General features: G+C 47.4%; 1 protein-coding gene across 1 annotated transcript in view; it reads left to right on the forward strand.

Annotated features, from left to right (window-relative positions):
* FAM178B (family with sequence similarity 178 member B) overlaps positions 1 to 19039 on the forward strand; it is a 108646-nt gene that overhangs the window by 45998 nt on the left and 43609 nt on the right. Inside the window, exon 9 of the mRNA XM_040993348.1 lies at positions 15809 to 15923. Coding sequence (XP_040849282.1) covers positions 15809 to 15923 — 115 coding nt within the window. The remainder of the gene's footprint in view (positions 1 to 15808; positions 15924 to 19039) is intronic.

Here is a 19039-nt window from a genome sequence, read left to right on the forward strand (position 1 = left end):
AGCACACATCACTTTCATTTTCTTAGACAGGGTCTTTGGGTGCTTTGTTCTTTCTCACTAGTGACTACACTTTTCCCTTTGTCTCAACAGTGGGACGTTGGAGCTGATTTGAACCCAGCCCAAGTTAGTAGGCCACAAGTTTGTTTTCTGTCATTGTTTGCTCACATTCAATAGCCTTCCCCTCTGTTTTACCGTCTTTTCCTCCCTCCCCCCTCCGTGATAATATTTATACAGATACTTATGGTAGTCAATAATCTGACTACTCAAGTAACTCCTGTTGTTATTTTTTGAAGTATTCCATCTATTTACCAAGTTTAACAATTTAAAATACTAAAGAATGGTGTGAAACAGTGAAAGCCTACTTGCTCCCAATTACTCCTTAGTAACAAATTCTTATGAATATTTCCAGGAACAAAATTAATTTACAGTCCACATTTTATATGTATACCTTTATTATCTATATCATCCAACACCTGAGTATCCATCTGAAATTGCCTCCAGTGGACAGTGGAGAGCCCACAGCCAGCAGCAAGCAGGTTAGGCCAGGTTTTGTAAACCAGGAGTTTCCGGAATGGGAAGTCCTTGGAGATGAGATAGCATTAATGTTTACATTTTAGCTCATCCTTCTTTAAAAATACAAAATTTTATATTGGGGAATGATTGACATTCATTAACCTACCTGTACACAGTTAAAATGTGCAATTTATACCCATTATATTGTCACCATTATCAAGCTAATAAACATTGATCACACCCAGAAATGTCCCTGTTCCTTTTCATAATTGGAAGAGTTGAGTAGCCAGGATTTTGAGACAGTGATGTTGGATGCAGGAGTTCCAAGTGATGGCTTAATTTGCTGCACCACAATGCCTACCTATTACATTGACTTCTGTTTCTATTTTTATTGCTTTTTTTTTGTCTGCTTACTTTGGGTTTAATGTACTCTTTTTTCTCAGTTTCTAAAGGAAGAAGCTTAGATCTTGATAGCTCAGATTTTTTTTTTAAATGTAAGTTATACCAGTATAACATATGTGTAGCATATTAGTGTCATAGTACACTTATATATTTATAAATATATGCTTGTTAGAATATAAATTTGCCATTAAAAATAATAAGTATGCAACATCAAAAAGGTGTAGGGACCAGCCACTGTAGTCTTTGGAGTTCTAAGCTGCAAATCTCAAGTAAAAAATCTTTCTGCAAATCTTGAGCAGCAATGAGTATGGGAATGCGACGATGCATGATCAGTGAGGGCAGTGTGGGGCAGATGGAGGGGAGCCAGGGTGTCTCAAGCTCATTACCTTGGAAAACCCTCCAGCTGTGTGGAGCAGGACAGGGAGCTCAACAGTTGCACCAAGCAGTTGCCTTCTCCCTTGATATGCTAACCCTCCATCGTCATGATGTGTCAAGGACTGGAGGTAATGATAACAGGTGTGAAACACATGATGTAAAAAATGCCAGTTGTTGGGCCCAGCATGATAGCTCAACGGCTAAGTTCTCCCCTTGCAAGCTCTGGGATCCTGAATAGGTGCTGGTTCATGACCAGGCTGCTCCACTTCTGATCCAGCTCCTGCTTGTGGCCTGGGAAAATAGCGGAGGATGAGGCCCTGCACCTATGTGGGAGACCTGGAAGAAGCTTTTGGCTCCTGGTTCTGGATTGACTCAGCTCTGGCTGTTGCAGCCACTTGGGGAGTGAAGCAGCAGATGGAAGATCTTTCTGTCTTTCCTTCTCTTCAAAAATCCAATCTGCTTTACCAATAAAATAAAATAAATCTTCCCCCAAAAAGGCAGCTGCTGTCAAAATTAAAATCTATGTATGACCAAATCACAGATTATTAGATAAGCCAAAGGGTCTACGGACCACAAATACTCCAAACACCAGCCATACATTAGTTGTAAAAAGAAAAAAGAAAAAGATTTATTTAAAGGCAGATATACAGAAAGGTGTAGATATATAGAAAGAAAGATTTTCTGTGCCCTGGTTCACTCCCCAAGTGGCCACAATGGCCAGAGCCAAGCCGATCCGAAACCAGCAGCCAGGAGTTTCTTCCGGGTCTCCCAAGTGTGTGGAGGGTCCTCCAAAGATTTTATTTTTTTAGATAAGAAACTCAGGGCCTAGTGCAGTAGCCTAACAGCTAAATTCCTCACCTTGCACATGTCAGATCCTATATGGGCACCAATTCAAATCTCAAGGCCTTGGACCACCCTCTACTGCTTTCCCAGACCTCAAGCAGAGAGCTGAGGGAACTGGAGCAGCTGGGACACAAACTGGCACCCATATGGAACCCAGTACATGCAGAGCTAGAATTTAGCCACTGAGACGGTGCCAGCATACTCAGGATGCTTATCTGAGACAGCCAGCATCACAAGAGGTGGCTTAATTTGCTATACCATAATGCTAACCTCAGAAGTTTCTGGCTTTTTAAAAGTTATTATTTACTTTTGTGGTATTTGGAGACAAACAGATCTGCCCACTGGTTCAGTTCCCAAATGCCCACAATGGCCAGAGTTGGTTCAGGTCAATGCTAGGAGCACAGAATTCCATCTGAGTATCCCATGTGAGTGGCAGGGACCAGCTTCCCCAGGTACACACCAGCAAGAAGCTGAATCAGCAGCTGTGTATCTAGAACTTGTGCCAGACACTCCAGCATGTCATGCAGTGTCCTAAGCAGTGCTGAAGCTGCTGTGTCAAACACCTACTCCTCCAAAGATTTTATTTTTTTAGATAAGAAACTCAGGGCCTAGCGCAGTAGCCTAACAACTAAATTCCTCACCTTGCACATGTCAGATCCTATATGGGCACCAATTCAAATCCCGGCAGTCCCTCTTCCCATCCAGCTCCCTGTTTGTGGCCTGGGAAAACAGTCAAAGATGGCCCAAATCCTTGGGACCCTGTACCCATGTGGGAGACCCAGAAGAGACTCCAGGTTCTTAGCTTTGGATTGGCACAGCTCTGGCCATCGTGGTCATTTGGGGAGTGAATCAATGGACAGAAGATCTTGCTCTCTCTCCTCCTCTAGGTATATCTGACTTTCCAATAAAAAAAAAAAAATCTAAGAAAAAAAAAAAAAGATTAAAAAGTCAGATTTAGGGCCCAGAGGAATGGCCTAGTGGCTAAAAGTCCTCGCCTTGCCGGTTCTAATCCCAGTGGCCCCTCTTCTCATCCAGCTCCCCGCTTGTGGCCTGGGAAGGACGGCCCAAAGCTTTGGGACCCTGCACCCGTGCGGGAGACCCGGAAGAGGCTCCTGGCTTCGGATCGGCATAGCTTCAGCCGTTGCGCTCACTTGGGGAGTGAATCATCGGACGGAAGATCTTCCTCTCTGTCTCTCCTCTCTGTATATCTGCCTTTCCAATAAAGATAAAATAAATCTTAAAAAAAAAAAGAAAAGAAGAAAATCCTCTCCTTGAACCCACCAGGATCCCATATGGTCGCCGGTTCTAATCCCGGCAGCCCCGCTTCCCATCCAGCTCCCTGCCTGTGGCCTGGGAAAGCAGTTGAGGATGGCCCAAAGCTTTGGAACCCTGCACACCCATGTGGGAGACCCGGAAAAGGTTCCTGGATCCTGGCTTTTGATCGGCACAGTACTGGCCGCTGCGCTCACTTGGGGAGTGAGTCATCAGATGGAAAATCTTCCTCTCTGTCTCTCCTTCTCCTGTATATCTGACTTTGCAATAAAAATAAATAAATCTTAAAAAAAATAAAATAAAATAAAAAAAGAAAGTCAGATTTAGAGAGTTGTTTCATCTTCTGGGTCACTCCCCAAATGGCAGCAACAGCCAGGATAGAGGCAAGCTGAAGCCAAGAACCAGGAGCTTGTTTAGTGTTTCCATGTGGATGCAGGGGCGCAAACACTTAAGCCATCTTCTGTTGCTTTCCCAGGCACATTGGCAGGGATCTTGATTGAAGCTGCTTGGACTTGAACTGGTACCTGTATTGGAATGCATTAGTGGCTTTACTGGCTGTTTCACAATACCTGACCCCCAGCAGAAGTTTTTAAGCAATCAGAAATCCTTTACTCTCTATATTTGGTTGAAACTCTCCTATCAAGAGGCATCCTCTCCTCACCTGCCCTGCTCTGTTCTTGTCCCTCTCATGGGTCAGATCTGTGCCCCCCCCCATGCTGCAGCAGGAAGTGAGTCATACAGGGGCTGCTGGAAGCCTTGGGGTGGAGGCTGTGTTTGTCATCAACTCCTCGTGGAGCCCACGACACCTTGTCAGGGAACCACACAGATAAGAGTACCTGTGTCAACCCTCTGCATCCTGCACTTCTTCATTCCCCAGAGCTACTTCCCTTGTCCCAAGCCCAGGAAGTGGGCTGGAATCCAGGTCTGGTGCCCAGCTGTACTCTTAATTCCCCTGCTAGTACTTTGAGAAGGTTATATACCACCAAATGGGCGGGAAAACACTTGGAAGACCACCCAGGAGACCCCTTGACCTGACGTCCTTGGAGCCTGCATTTTCTTGACACAGCCCCTTCATCATCTCCAGTTAGAATCTGATGATGATAGTAATTTAGCTTCATAATTGATCCCTGCTTTTTAAAATGTATTGTTGGATGTGATGCTAAAAGTGCTTGAATCAAGAACTAGTATTTCTGGAGAGTTTGGTTTGTACCGAGCATTGATCCAAGGGTTAGACCTGATTTATTTAATCATACAACAACAATAACCTAGCAAGTAGATACTGTTATTTTTACAGAAAGACTCTGGGGCTGGAAAGCATAAGGAATGTCCACCTGTGCTTCACCCTGTTTGTGTGATGCACACATTCTCCCAGTGATGAGCCAACCCCCCATCGAGTTCACTTGGTCTCTTTCTTTCTGTTCTGATTTTACTATGCATTTCTCCCCTTTTTTCATTCAAGATTTATTGATTTGAAAGTCTGAATGGCAGGGAAATATGTAAAGACAGAGATGTATTGTCCATCCATTGTTCACTCCCCAAATGGCTGCAGTGGTTGAGGCTAGGCCGGGCCAAAACCAGGAGCCAGGAACTCCATTCAAGTCTCCCATGTGGGTGCAAGTTGTCAAGCACTTGGGCCATTTTCCACTACCTTCCAAAGTGCATTAACAAGGAGCTAGGTTAGAAGCAGAGCAGCCATGAGTTGAACTGATGTTCTGATAGGGGATATTGTTATCTCAGGCTGCAATTTAACCTGTGATACCACAGTGCCAACCCCTCGCAGCTCTGGTTATCTGTTTGGGCCTCCAAGGCCACACCACTGCTCCGGTTCTGCGTAGGCAGTCAGTTATGAAGCTGGCTATGTCTGCCCAGCTCTGGTTATCTGTTTGGACCTCCAAGGTCAGGGTGTAGGTTCTGTTAGCCCTGTGGGGACACACATGCCTGTTTACTCAGCCCAGTTGGCACTTCCTCTGTTTCCTGACCCCACCACTGCATTGCACCCCTTGTACATGTTGGGGTATTGGGGGGGCAGCCCATGAGATGCTGGTGAGGTAAAAGTGACTTAATGCCTATAACAAACACTCTTAGGTCAGTGCCTGGTAACCAGGGAAGTTTTTCTAGCCACTGGGTGATTCTCACGTGCAGCAGGGAACTAAGAAGCACCAGGCTGGAGGCCAGCACTTTGGTGTAGTAGTTTAAGATGCCATCTGCAATGCCAGCATCCTGGGTGTTCCACTTTGAATCCAACTCCCTGATAGTGCCTAGGAAATCAGCAGAGAATGGCTCAAGTCCTTGGGCCCCTACACCCACATGGGAGACCCTGCTAAAACTCTGGCTCCTGGCTTCAGATTGGCCCAGACCCCAGCCATTGCAGCCAAATGGGGAGTAAACCATGTACATGTATATTCTCTCTTTCTCTCTCTCTGTGTCTCTTTCCCTCCCTCCCCATCTGTCTCAATCTGTAATTGCCTCTGAGATAAATACAGTAAATCTTCAAAAAGTAGCAGCAGCAGCTCCAGGCTTTGGGGAATATGGCTGTATTCATGGTTCATGGACTTCTCAGAGGTAGAGAAAATGATCAAGGAATTACTGGGGCTTATCCTGGCTCTTTAACTCCATCTACCTTTTAAAATGAGATGGAAAATAAATCTAAGTGACTTGAATGTTTTGACAAGCACTTCTTAATATTTGACCTTTCTTTTTTCAAAAATTATTTACTTGAAAAGTAGTGTACAAAGATGGAGAGAGAGAGATTGATCTTCCATCTGGCAGTTCACTACCCAAATTATCTGGCCAAGGCCGTGCCAGGAGTCTGGCGCTTCTTCCAAGTCTCCATGTGGGTAACAGGAGTGCAGGCAGTTGGGGCATCCTCTGCTACTTTCCAGGCACATTATCTGAACCAGAAGTAAAGCAGCTGAGAGTCAGAACAGCACCCAAATGGGATGCCAACACTATGGCAGTAGCTCAACTCACTATGCTGCGGCACCATCCCCAATATTTGACTTCTCAGCCGTGGTCAGAGGGTGCCAGTTAGCTTCCCTGGACATAACAATTTTCAGTTATGTTGAGCTTACAAAGAGAGCATACTTGGGCCTTACCCTTGGGGATCAGTCCAAGGTACCATTTTAAATCCTCCCAGGTGTTTCTGACAAGCCACCGGGCCCTGAGCTGTTGGCCTTAGGTGTGGGACCAAAATCTTTAGGGTGAGGGTGAAGCCAGATTGGCTGTGGATTCCACACACTGGCCCCTTCTCCATATTTTTTTTGTGGCTGGATAGCATGTTTTTTTTTATGGCTACATTGTGTTTTATTAGAATGTGCAATAGTTTATCTGTGCACCTCTTGAAAGTTGTCTTCTTTGCTTTCAGTTTTTGACAGTCATGAATAAGCCATTGTCAACATTCCTGTGTGCAGTTTTCTATGTGGGTGTAGATTTTGGAGTCATTGGGAATAGATACTAGCAAGCACAATTGTGAGAGAAACTGCCAGACGGCCTTCCAAAGTGGCGTTTCCACCAGCAGAGTGACATTTCCTATTGCTCTATCCCTTGCCAGCTCTTAGTGTATTTCTGTTTCATTTTATTCCAAATAGGCATGTTTGAAAAAAAGAAGAGAAATCTGCTAGACTGTGCGTTCAGACAGGGTGACTATTGGAAGGCTCTCTGAGTCTAAATCAGTCTCAGATTGTTCTCAAACCTAGGAGAGTGGCTTACTGCTACCTTCCGGAGTCACACTGGGAGTGTCCTGCATCCGGCCCACAGTACTTGGGGCTGGTGTTGTGTGAAGCCACCTGCAACACTAACATCCCTTGAGTCCCAGCTGCTCTGCTTCTGAGCCAGCTCCTTCCAAATGTGCCTCGGAATGAAACAGAGGGTGGCCCAAGTGGTTGATCCCCTGCCATTCCTGACTGAGTTCCAGGTCCCTATCATCAGCCTGGCCCAAGCCTGGATATTGTAGACATTTGGGGAGTGAGCAAATGAGTGGAAACTCTCTTTTGTTCTCTGTCTTTCCCCATCTCTCGGGCAGTGTGCTTTTCAGGTGAAATAAATAAATTTTTAAGATGAATTTTTTTTTTAAAAAAGGATGCATTCTTCGGTGGCAAAGTGAGAAAGGATTGCCTAAAGTTGATACTGAATGGCTGAGCCTCTAGCAGCCATCCTGAATCCATGGCAGGCTTAAGCATGAGAGGCACCTCTGAGACTGGCTGAGCAGAAGTGGGCACCCAGGATCTGATAGATGCAGTTGGGTCTCTGCACAGCTGTCAGCTGTCTAGCCCTGGGTTTCTTTGTCTTCAGAGAGAAGTGCAATTCCAGCTTGATTGACACCCAGGCAGGTTTCTTGCTTTTTGTCTTTGATTTTTGTCTTTTTTATTTTGTTTTATTTATGGCTGAAGCTAATGCTCGTAGCTGTGAGTGGTCCTGTGGTCTGGCACAGTACAACTGTGTCCTGTACACAGGAGTCTCAGATGCTGGGTGGTGTTAGGTAACAGCCGGCACTGGTGTGAGTTACAGAGGGCAGGAGAGAGGAGAGGTGGCCTGGGGACGGCATCACCTGCCCCGTGCACATACTCTAGGGGCCTGCAGAGCCAAGGAGCGGTATGCAGCGGGCTAAGGCAAGGCTGAAAGGTTCTGGTAAGGGTTCTGGTTGTCAGGGGTGCCCAGAGAAGGTCCTCGAGCTCAGGTGAACAGGGACAGAGAGGACAATGGGGACAGTGTCATACTGATGGTGGAACACAGAAAGTGGAAAGGAAGTTTCCAAAAGTGCCCTCATTCAAGCCTGAGAAAGGGCTGCTGGGAAGCAAGGCCAAGAAAGAACAAGAGGGTTGTGGGCCTGTCATTTTAGCCTTGGGGCTAAAGTCCTCACCTTCTCCACTTTCGTTTTGACTCCCTGCTTGTGGCCTGAGAAAGCAACAGAGGATGGCCCAAGGCCTTGGGACCTTGTACCATCGTGGGAGACCCCGAGGAGGCTCCTGGCTGCGGATGGGCTCAACTCTGGCCATTGTGGCCACTTGGCCAGTGAATCAACAGATCTTTCTCTGTCTCTCCTTCTTTCTGTAAATTTAACTTTCTAATAAAAACAAATAAATCTTAAAAAAAACAACAACAACATCAAGAGGGTCAAAATTTATGAAGTCCCACAGTCTTTACACACCCTGGGGTCCATGGCACTGCAGAGAAAAGTAGGTTAAGTATGAGGAGATAGCCCAGCTGTGTCATATGCTTACTTTGTGGGAAGGCTCAGAAAATGTGTAGTTTTCAAGTGTGAATTTGATAGGAGATTCTGGGTCTTCAAAGTACAGGAGTTTTTAAAATAATAACCAAACCAGTTGCTTTCCTTTGGCCTTCATCCTTACCTACTCTACCCATCACCCCACCCCCACCTCTGGGCTTCACACCTGTGGAAGCATCCTGAAACAAGCCCTGGCCTCAGGGCTCTGTAAACCCCCATCTGCATCCACAGCTTTGTCCCTCATGTCACTAGAGTCTCTCCCATAATCACCCTGACTGCCCTTCCTCCATGCTGTTCTATACTTGCCCTTGCCATGTGCACATCGGTTATTTCCCCACCAAACCTCAGCTACTTCTGAGCAGCACTGTCTGGTTTGCTGCTGGGTCCCCAGCACACTTGGAACAGCATCTGCTGTTCAATTAACATTTGCTGAACAAATAAACATTTCAGACAGCTAAAGCTAATTGGCAGCACCAGTGATACTGAAACAAATTTAAGTACAACAGTGAGAAGGAAAGTTAAGTAATTAGAGCAGAGCAGAAAGGAGTAAGAACAAAAGGCAAAGATAAGAGTTTTTAGTCTTCCTGCAAGTGTCCTGCGTCCCACACACCAGCAAGAGCAGGGCTCAATCGAAGGGGGAACTTGCCTACTGTTGGGAACAACCTAAGCCTCTTCTTGATGGGGCGGGCCCTCTTGCTGAGGCACCATAGCAATGGTGTTAGACAGTCAGAACCCAGGCAGATGGTGCTGCATGGCCCTGCTAGCCCAGAACACCAGGTGCTAATAAGCTATGTATGCCCTGTGCAACCCTTAGGTAAAGGCCAAGAAGGAAGCAGGGGAGGTGGGGGAGATGTTGAAGCCCCAGGGAAGGGGAGGGGAGGGGAGCCAGGCCTTGGGGTAGCCTGGGAGATTCTTGGAATACAAAGTTCCTTCAGAATTTTTGTAGGGAGGCCCACATGATGGCTCAATTATCAAACCTCTAGCTGCAAGCACCGGCATTCCACATGGGTGTCAATTCATGTCCCAACTGCTTCAGTTTCCATCAGCTCCCTGCTTGTGGCCTGGGAAAAGAGTAGAGGTTGGCCCAAGCCTTGGAACCCTGCACCCACATGGGAGACTCACAAGAAGTTCCTGACTCCTGGCTTCATATTGGCTCAGCTCCAATTGGTTGCAGCCAATTGGTTGCAGCCCCTGGGGAGTGAAGCAGCAAATAAAAGATCATTTTCTCTAAATCTCTCTTTCCAATGAAAATAAATAAGTCATTTAAAAATTGTTTTGTAGGAAAGGGGCTGGAAAAAAGGGCCCAGCACGATAGTGTAGTGGTTAAGGTCCTTGTCTTACAAGCACTGGAATCCCATATGGTTACCGGTTCTAATCCCAGCGGCCCTGCTTCCCATCCAGCTCCCTGCTTGTGGCCTGGGAAAGGAGTCGAGATGGCCCAAAGCTTTGGGAGCCTGCTCCTATGTGGAAAACCTGGAAGAGCTCCTTGTTCCTGGCTTCAGATTAATTCAGCTCCAGCCATTGTGGCCACTTGGGGAGTGAATCATCAGACGGAAGATCTTCCTCTCTGCTCCTCTCTGTATATCTGCCTTTCCAATAAAAATAAATAAATCTTAAAAAAAAAAAAAAGGAAAGGGGCCCATGTGGTGACATAGCAAGCTAACCTTCCACCTGCAGTACCGGCAACCCATTGAGTGCCAGTTCCCATATTGGCTTCTTCATTCCGGTCCAACTCCCTGCTAATGGCCTGGGAAAGCAGCTGAGGATGACCCTTGGGCCCCTGTACCCATGTAGGAGATTCAGACAAAGCTCCTGGCTCCCAGCTTTGCACCGACCCAGCTTTGGCCATTGCAGCCATTTAGAGAGTCAACCAGTAGATGGGGGAATCTCTCTTTATGTCTCTCCTTCTCTTTCTCTTTCTGTAACTCTGAGGTAAAATGAATCTTTAAAAAGAAGTTTGTGAGAAAAATACAGAATTGAAAGATGTTTGTATTGGTGCAAAAATTACTGAAATTCACACATAGTTTTCACAATACTTGAAGGTACCATTTTAAATGGTACCTTGAAACACCTGGGAGGATTTAAAATGGTACCTTGAAACACCTGGGAGGATTTAAAATGGTACCTTGAAATTCACATAGTTTTCCCATGAACTTTCTTAGGACTCAGCACATGCATGGATTTCAGTGTGTTTTGGTACCAAAATAGGCTTATCTTTTATTCTGTTATTTTTTTAAAAGATTTATTTTATTTTTATTGGAAAGGCGGGTATACAGAGAGGAGAGACAGAGAGGAAGATCTTCCGTCCGATGATTCACTCCCCAAGTGAGCACAATGTTCAATGCTATGCTGATCCAAAGCCAGAAGCCTCTTCCAGGTCTCCCATGTGGGTGCAGGGTCCCAAAGCTTTGGGCCGTCCTTGACTGCTTTCCCGGGCCACAGGCAGGGAGCTGGATGGGAAGCGGGGCTGCCGGGATTAGAACCGGTGCCCATATGGGATCCCGGGCATGCAAGGCGAGGACCTTAACCACTTGCGCCATCGTGCCGCGCCCTATTCTGTTATTTTTAAACAGATATTTGGAAGAAGAGTAACAAAGAAGAAGGAGAAACAAAAAGACCTCCTCTCACATGGCCACAACAGCCAGGGCTGGGCCAGGCCAAAACCAGAAGCCAGGAACTTCATTCTGGTTTTCCACCTTGACACAAACCTAAGTCCTTGAACCGTCCTCCACTGCCTTCCTGCTCTGTTAGCAGGGAGCAGGACCAGAAGCAGAACAACTAGAACTCAGCTAGATCTCCAGCATGGGATGCAAGTATTACAAGTGGCAACTTAGCGTGCTATGCCACAACACTGGCCTCAAATTTAAAATGACTGCAGCAGTCAAGGCTAGGCCAGAGAAAAGCCCGGAGCCTGGCATTCCATCTGGATCTCCCATATTGGTGGCTGAGACCCAAGTACTTGGGCCATCTTCCGTTGTTTTTCCAAGCTCATTAGCAAGGAGCTGGCTCAGAAAGAAAGCAGCCAGAACTCAAATCCAACTCCAAATTCCAACTCAGGATGCTGGCAACAAGCAGCAGCTTAACCTGCTATGTCATAATGCTGGTCCCATATTTATCTTTAATTTCCTTTTCTGTTGAGTTTTTTTAATCCCTTGTGTGCATGTGCATGCTTTCCCATTCCAGGCAAATGATGCCAAAGGAATGATGATGGAGCAGTCATTTCTTCCATGGCACACATGAAAAAGTCCCTGTCATTTTTGGCCTTTTTTCCACCACCTCTTAAAGCAGCCTAAAGGGGGCCTCTGGTCCCTGCCTCTAACTAAGCCCAACTTCTCAGGGCTGTTGACACTGCCATCTTAAAACGTCCAGCACCAAGGCCAGCGCTGTGATGAAGCCAAAATCCCATATGGGTACTGGTTTGAGTCCTGGCTGCTCCAGTCCAATCCAGCTCCTTGCTTATGGCCTGGGAAAGCTGCTTATGGCCTGGGAAAGCATTGTTCAAGTACCTGAGCTCCTGAACCCATGTGGGAGACTTGGAAGGAATTCCTGGCTCCTGCCTGCAGCTTGGCTCAGTCCCAGCCATTGTAAGACTTTGTAGCCATCTAGGGATTGAACCAGTGAATGGAAGACTCTCTCTCAACTCTGCCTTTCAAATATGTAAATTTAAACTCTTTTGGGGGGGAAAAAAAGGCCAGGCACCCTGGTGTTCCCCATTGGGAGGTTACCTAGAATGACAGTTCTGCTCTGGGCCACATGGAACTAGACAGAGGGAGTCTGCATGCCCAAATTTCCTTCTGGGTCAGCTCTCCAGAAATCTCCCATGTGGGACATACAGCACAGAGGGAAGGCCGAGCATGTGACCTACTTAGGGCCACGTGAATTATGAAATCTCGGGTGGCGTTTTCCTGTCATCACATAACCCACTTCCAGGGCCGGTGATGGGATAGATTTATCCCAAGGCCTCCCAGGCCTCTTTCTTTGAAGCTACTACCTGGGTCACGCAGTGCTGTGGGATCATCACTGTGTAGAAGATGGGGGCGGGGAAAGTCCCAGGTTTGAGGTTGGCTGGGCCAGCACAGCCCATGATGGGTCTAAACAGCAGAAGATGCATTCATGTAGGCTAGGGCAGGGGAGCTGGACACAAGGCCCTCTTTGGGTGTTTCAGTGGGATCTCAAGGGGCCTGGCCCTAGGTTGGCTCTCTTCTCCTCCTTGGAAAGTTCATTTGCTCACCCACGGGTACATGCACATACGTGCTCTGTGCCCCAAATGCCCTGGCAAATGTTCTGCCCTGTGAGTGGAATCTTACTGTGTTTTGCCCGCTCCGTTCTTCCCAGCTCGTTTGTGAAGCAGGCAAGGGGTATCATTACTGCTCTCTTACTTGTTAAGTTGCCCGAGAGGGAAGAAAAACAAACAAGAAGGTTTTTCCTCCTCCAAGAGTCTAATTACTTGCTTAGTGAGTCCCGACCCATATACATTTCCGAAGAGAGAGATACTCGATGCCTGCTGAAGAAACGGCCTGGGATGGCTTTTCAGAGACCCTCTGCTTGACAGCCTGCCACCACGGGTGCTGTAGCCACACACAACAGTGGCCACCCCTTTCTGCTCCAGCAGTTCAAGAAGGCCCATTTCTTGGCTCCGGCAGAAGTCCCCCTCCCAGCCTTCCCTTGTCTGCCTAATTCTTGCCTCTGGTTTCCAGGCAGGCCACACTGCTTCGTGGCACCCTGCCTTTGTCATCTGTCAGGCAAACACCTACCTCCTGCCCGTTAGCTGTCACTTGTTGCTGTTCTTGCCCTGCTCCCTACCTCCAACTGATCCCGCCTCCCCTCCTGCATCTGTGTATTCTCTGCTTTTTGCACAGCACATTGGGGTTTATTCATTTCCTTCTGACTCCTCTCCCTGCTTGGACTGTGTGTCCCCTGAGGTCAAGACCTCCACATTTTTGTCTTTCATACCTGGCCAGTGCCTGCCTGAGGTGGAGTGCCTCAGCATGGGTCCTTAGTCTGCAACACACACCCTATAGAATGGTAAAGGCTCAAGCTTGTAATAAAGTGTCCCTAGCCCAGCCTCCACATTCTTGATTCAGATACTTCCCTCATCATTGTTAAATCCAATGTTTGACCACATTTGCATGCTTGTCACTGCCAGCTCATCCTGTGGCACGCTTTTCAGCTTCTCTGTTAGTTGTGAACTGCTTGGTCAGCCTTTGTTTTGTATTCTTTTCACTCACATATTCGTTTGTTCATTCATTCACTGAGCATCCTCCATGCCAACCACTGCTCTGGGCACTGGGCACACAGAGGTGACCACTATGGATATAGCCCCGGCCATTGAGAGACTTTTATCCTAGTGGGAAGAGAGACTAGAAGGCAATAAATCAGTAAATCAAGTAACATGGCTGCATTGGGCATTTGGTTTAGAGATGAAGATACTGTTTGTTAATACCCATGTCTCATAATGGAGTGCCTAGGTTCAAGTCCAGGCACCACTTCCAATTGCAACTGCCTGATAATACACACCCTTGGGAGCAGTAGGTGATTCCTAGGCCCTGCTACCCAAATGGGAGACCCATATTGATTTCTAGGCTTCTGGCTTTGCCTTAGCCAAGCCCCAGCTGCTGCAGACATTTATGGGGTAAACCAGCAGAAGATGTTTTCTGTCTCTGTATCTCTCTCTGCATTTTAAATAATTTTTAGAGATGTATTTGTTTATTTGAAAGAGTTACAGAGAAAGAGGGAGAAATAGAGATCTTCCATCTGCCTGTTCACTCCTCAAATGGCCATAAGGATAGAGCTGGTCAGGTCCTAAGCTAGGAGCCAGGAGCTTCTTCTGGGTTTCTCAAATGGGTACAAGTACTTGGGCCATCCTCCACTACTTTCCAAGGCACATTTACAGGGAACTGGATTGAAAGTGGAGTAGTGAGTCCAGCGCATTAGTCTGGTGGCTAAAGTCCTTGCCTTGCATGCAGCAAGATCCCACATGGGTGCGGCTAAAGTCCTTGCCTTGCATGCAGCAAGATCCCACATGGGTGCTGGTTAATGTCCCAGCTGTTCCACTTCCCTTCCAGCTCCCTGGTTGTGGCCTGGGAAAGCAGTCAAGGACAGCCCAAAGCCTTGGGACTTTGCATCTGCATGGGAGACCCAGAAGAAGCTCCTGACTCCAGATCAGCTCAGCTCCAGCCGTTATGGCCATTTGGGGAGTGAACCAATGGATGGAAGATCTTCCTCTCTATCTCTCCTCTCTATAAATCTGACTTTTCAATCAATCAATCAATCAATCAGTCTAAAGCTATGGAAGGTACCCCTTTTCTCCCCCCTTCTCACTCTGTAACTCTACCTTTCAAATAAAAATAGAGAAATCTTTTCAAAAAAATTAACATACTATGGTGAGAGGATATAGAATGAACCCCTGTGTAAAGAGGGCATGGGACATCCCAGAGCAGAAGAACAAATGTAATGGGTGAAATTGTTGAGTACCCTTTGGAAAATACATCCAACCACACTGTTTTTTATTTTCCTCTTTTGGTAATGGTGAAAATGCCCTACTGTGATGTGACAGAAGAAAAGGCCCTGAGTCGGTGCTGTTTTTCCTCCAGGTTGATGTCATCACATTTATCAATCACATCTTGTTTTAGCTGGCCAAGGGAGAAGGATGGCTGGGCTGTGGCTCACACGTGCTGAGAGGACAGTCCCAGGTTGCAAAAGGGAGGCACAATGTGCCCCTGGCAGGCACAGAGGTCTGAGGAGCAGTTAGATGATGCAACAGGCGTGATAGGGAGATTGTTCGTGGCAGACAGCCCAGCAGTGCTGAGGGTGGTGTCTGAGTTGTGCAGTTTTGGAATTTTTGGTTCTGAATGCTTTGTCCTGCTTAACCATGGGTAGCTGAGCACCCCTCATCTCTGCCTGGTGGGGGAGATTAGGGTTTGGTTATCCCTGAGCCTTCCTGCTTCAGTGCAGCTGAACCTTGAGAACATAGAAGAAAGTCCCCAGGTACCCAAAGCTCCAGCAAGTATCTAAAAACGACTGGTTGGTTTCGTTTCTTCAGATAACACCCATGTGGATGCCAGCAAGTGCTATAGTGTGGCGTTGGGCAGAGGTTTGTGCTGCCCAACCCCTGCCATGGGAGCAATGCATCCTGTCCTCTGCTTCCCACTCCAACTCTCTACTGCTTTGGCTTTACAGATGAAGACATGCACTTGTGGTGCCCATCACTGCAGGAGATCACAGAGGTGTTCCGCAGCCTGGGAGCTGACAGTCCTGCCCTGTACCCAATGGAGCCCTACCAGCACAGTGACCAGTGAGTACTGCCCCTCTGCTGTGCAAATGCCTCCTTCTGTGTGTTCAACAATTCCTAGCTCACATGGCAGGGAGTTCTAGAACAGCCATGCAGAGCTACCTGGGAACACACATGTCACACCGTAATCAGCATATGAACTTCCGCACCAGGGACTGAGCAAGATCTAAGAGTGGGTGTGCCATGCCAACTTTGTTTCTGCCACTCAGCTCCCGCTCCTGCCTGGTGAAGTACAAATTTCTCAGCCTGGTTATTGTACTCCTAAGCCATGTCTCTCCCAAAGCCTTTTGCATGGCCCTCTGCCCAACACCAGCCCATAAGCAGCAGGACCACTGGGTTTAACATGTCATTTTCACAGTGCTCAGTTGTATTTGGTGAGTACTTCTGATGTGCCCTGGGCTGGGTTCGGCAGTGATGGAGGACATTGGTGTAATTCATGTATGTGTTGCCCCTGCCCATGAGGGACAGGACCATACAGTACTTGTATGTAAGTCGCTGTTGTTGTTGGTGCACAGTGACTAGTTCTGGGTCATGGAAGTATGAACTAGCTTCCTCTTATTCTAAAATTACAGCACATTTAAACTTTTTCTTGAATTTGGTTAAAGATATAACTAAAGGTTTAGAGACCACTGCCCTGCTTCCAAACATCTTTTCCTACCCTGGCTGCTTGGTGGGCAAATGTTCCTAGACCGGGGGAGCCCAGTGATTCCCTAAGAACCTGTTCCACGACTGTGTGTAGTAATTGTCTGCCAAACCAAACTGCGCTGGCTCTGCTATAAATACCCCATGCATGTGCCAGCCTGCCACCTCCTGCCCCTGTCCCTCTTGCAGCTCGGGCTCCAACCTGCTGCAATAGGCTGCTTGCCTCAGCCTTGCCCTGGGCTTCAGCCACACCTCCATCTCTGATGACTAGGAGAAGAAGAAAAACAAGTGCATATTGAAAGAAAAGAGAAGGGGACAAGGATGAGGGCTGGCAATTAAAGGAGGAATTGGGTTCAGAAGTACCACTTCTGACTGATCAGTCAAGCACTTATGTCCACCTGAGAAGAGGGAGGAGGCACCAGGGACTGGTTACCACCCAGGCTACACTCTGCAAAAGCCATGTTCTCTCTCTCTTCCCAGTCCACTCCAAGATGTGACTGTTTCCTACCCTTCAAGCAGGGACTGTGCGGTCTCTAGAGGCAACAGAGAGCAGTAGGCCCTTTAACCAGTTCATCTCAAGTGCTTTGGCACACAAAGCCCAGAATGCAGACTACAGCTTTGCCGGGCGCAGTTAAACCCTGTGTGGGAGGAGCAGAGCTGTGCCATCTCAGGGCAGGGCATGGCAAGCTGCTGGAGTCACCTGGCTGCATTTCCAGATGTGCTGCTTTGAACTCCTGCCTCCTCTCCTTGCAGCCCTCTCTGTGTTCAGCAGAAAATCTAGCTGAAGGCTGCAAGGACAGTTCCCCTGCTTGTTCTGCAAGAAGAGGCTGGTCCTTCCTGGGGAGGTGATGGCAGAGGTGCCCGCAGGCATTCTCTGGGCTGCCCACTGGCTGCTGCTGCACTTAGGGAACTCTGGGTGTCTTGTCCTGAGGATTCAGGAAACAGCAAGAAGGTTGTGGCACCACCCCTACTGGGGGCAGGATATGCATTCTGGAGCTGTGTGAGCCAAAAAAAGAAACATCAGAGCAAGCCCATGATCGTCCTCCTTGTTCTTAGCCACACTTGCAGGCTTGGCTTGGGCCAGTAGGTTCCACAGCAGGCAGATCTCTTTTTCTGTTAACTTTCTGAGAAGTCTTATTCTAGGACTCATTTGGCAAAAAGGAGGGGCAACACAGAGTCTCACAATGGCCAAGACTAAGAACTCGGGGTTGAAGAGCCCCTGTACACAGCCCTACCAGCTGTCTGTTTCTCCTCTTATGAGAGAGACCCTGCTTTCACCCTTTATTCCTAATCTCAGGTTTTCTTTAAATACATCACTATCTCTCGCTTGAAAGATGCTTCAAGACTTCCCAGAGACACCATTCTTCTGTAGTTGGACCATGGAAACCATTCAGTGTACACCAAATTGAAAATCTAGAGGCTGTTTGCTCAGTGATAAGGCTGGGGGCATGAAACGGTAAGGGAGAAGGGGCCAGGGCGTGAACTTGAATGGAAAGCAGGAGTGAGCGCATCAGTACCCTTGGTGAAGGTGCTTACTGTACTCTACAGAACAGGCATGGTCAGATGATCCAGTCTCAGGAGCACAAAGAGCGGTCTTGGTAGCCGTGACTGCTGCTTGATCACCAAGTCCAGGTGAAGATCCCTGCTCGGAAATTCAGGCCCAGCTATTAAAGACAGCAGCTTGGTACTGTGTCACCTGGGACTGGGTGCCTTGTCTGCGTAGTTCTCAGAAAGAGCAGCCCCTGGGGTAATATCTGATCCCATATGAATACTGCTGTACTTCCAATCCAGCTGCCTGTTAATGGACCAAGTGCCTGGGCCTCTGCCCTCCAAGTGTGAGATCCAGATGAAGTTTCGGGATTCTGGGGGTTATGGCCATTTGAAGAATGAACCAGCAGTAGCTGGAAGATCTGTTTCTTTTTCTCTGCCTCACTCTCTCTAACCTGCCTTTCAAATGAAAGAACAGAGTGGGGTTGGGGAGAAAGAGAATGAAAGAGCAGTTCTATACTGAGACCAAACAGGTAAATGAATAATAATTAATACATTGGAAGAACACCAGGCAGGCTACCATCCCAATATAGGTGCTGGTTCACGTCCTGGCTGCTTCACTTTAAAAGTTCCAGCATTCCTGTTAATGGCCTGGGAAAAGCAGCAGATGACAGTCCAAGTGTTTGGGCCCATGCCACTCATGTGAGAGACCCAAAGGAAGCTTCTGGCCTTTGCAGCCATGTGGGGAGTGAACCAGCAGATGGAAGATCTGTGTTTTTCTGAATGTAACTCTGCCTTTCAAATAAATAAACACATCTTTAAAAACAAAACAAGGGAAAAGCATCCAGCAAAGTATACAGAGTAACAGTAAGTGGCTGTCCTGGGATGGTATAACTGGAACTAGGTATAATTTGCTTCTCTCTCCCTTTCCATTGATCTAGCATTAATTCTCTTCATTGACCTTGCTGAAACACCAGATGTAGTTTGGT

This window comes from Ochotona curzoniae, unplaced genomic scaffold, assembly GCF_017591425.1.
Source record: "Ochotona curzoniae isolate NIBS_2020 unplaced genomic scaffold, NIBS_Ocur_1.0 contig_883, whole genome shotgun sequence".
In the NCBI taxonomy this organism is placed as follows: Eukaryota; Metazoa; Chordata; class Mammalia; order Lagomorpha; family Ochotonidae; genus Ochotona; species Ochotona curzoniae.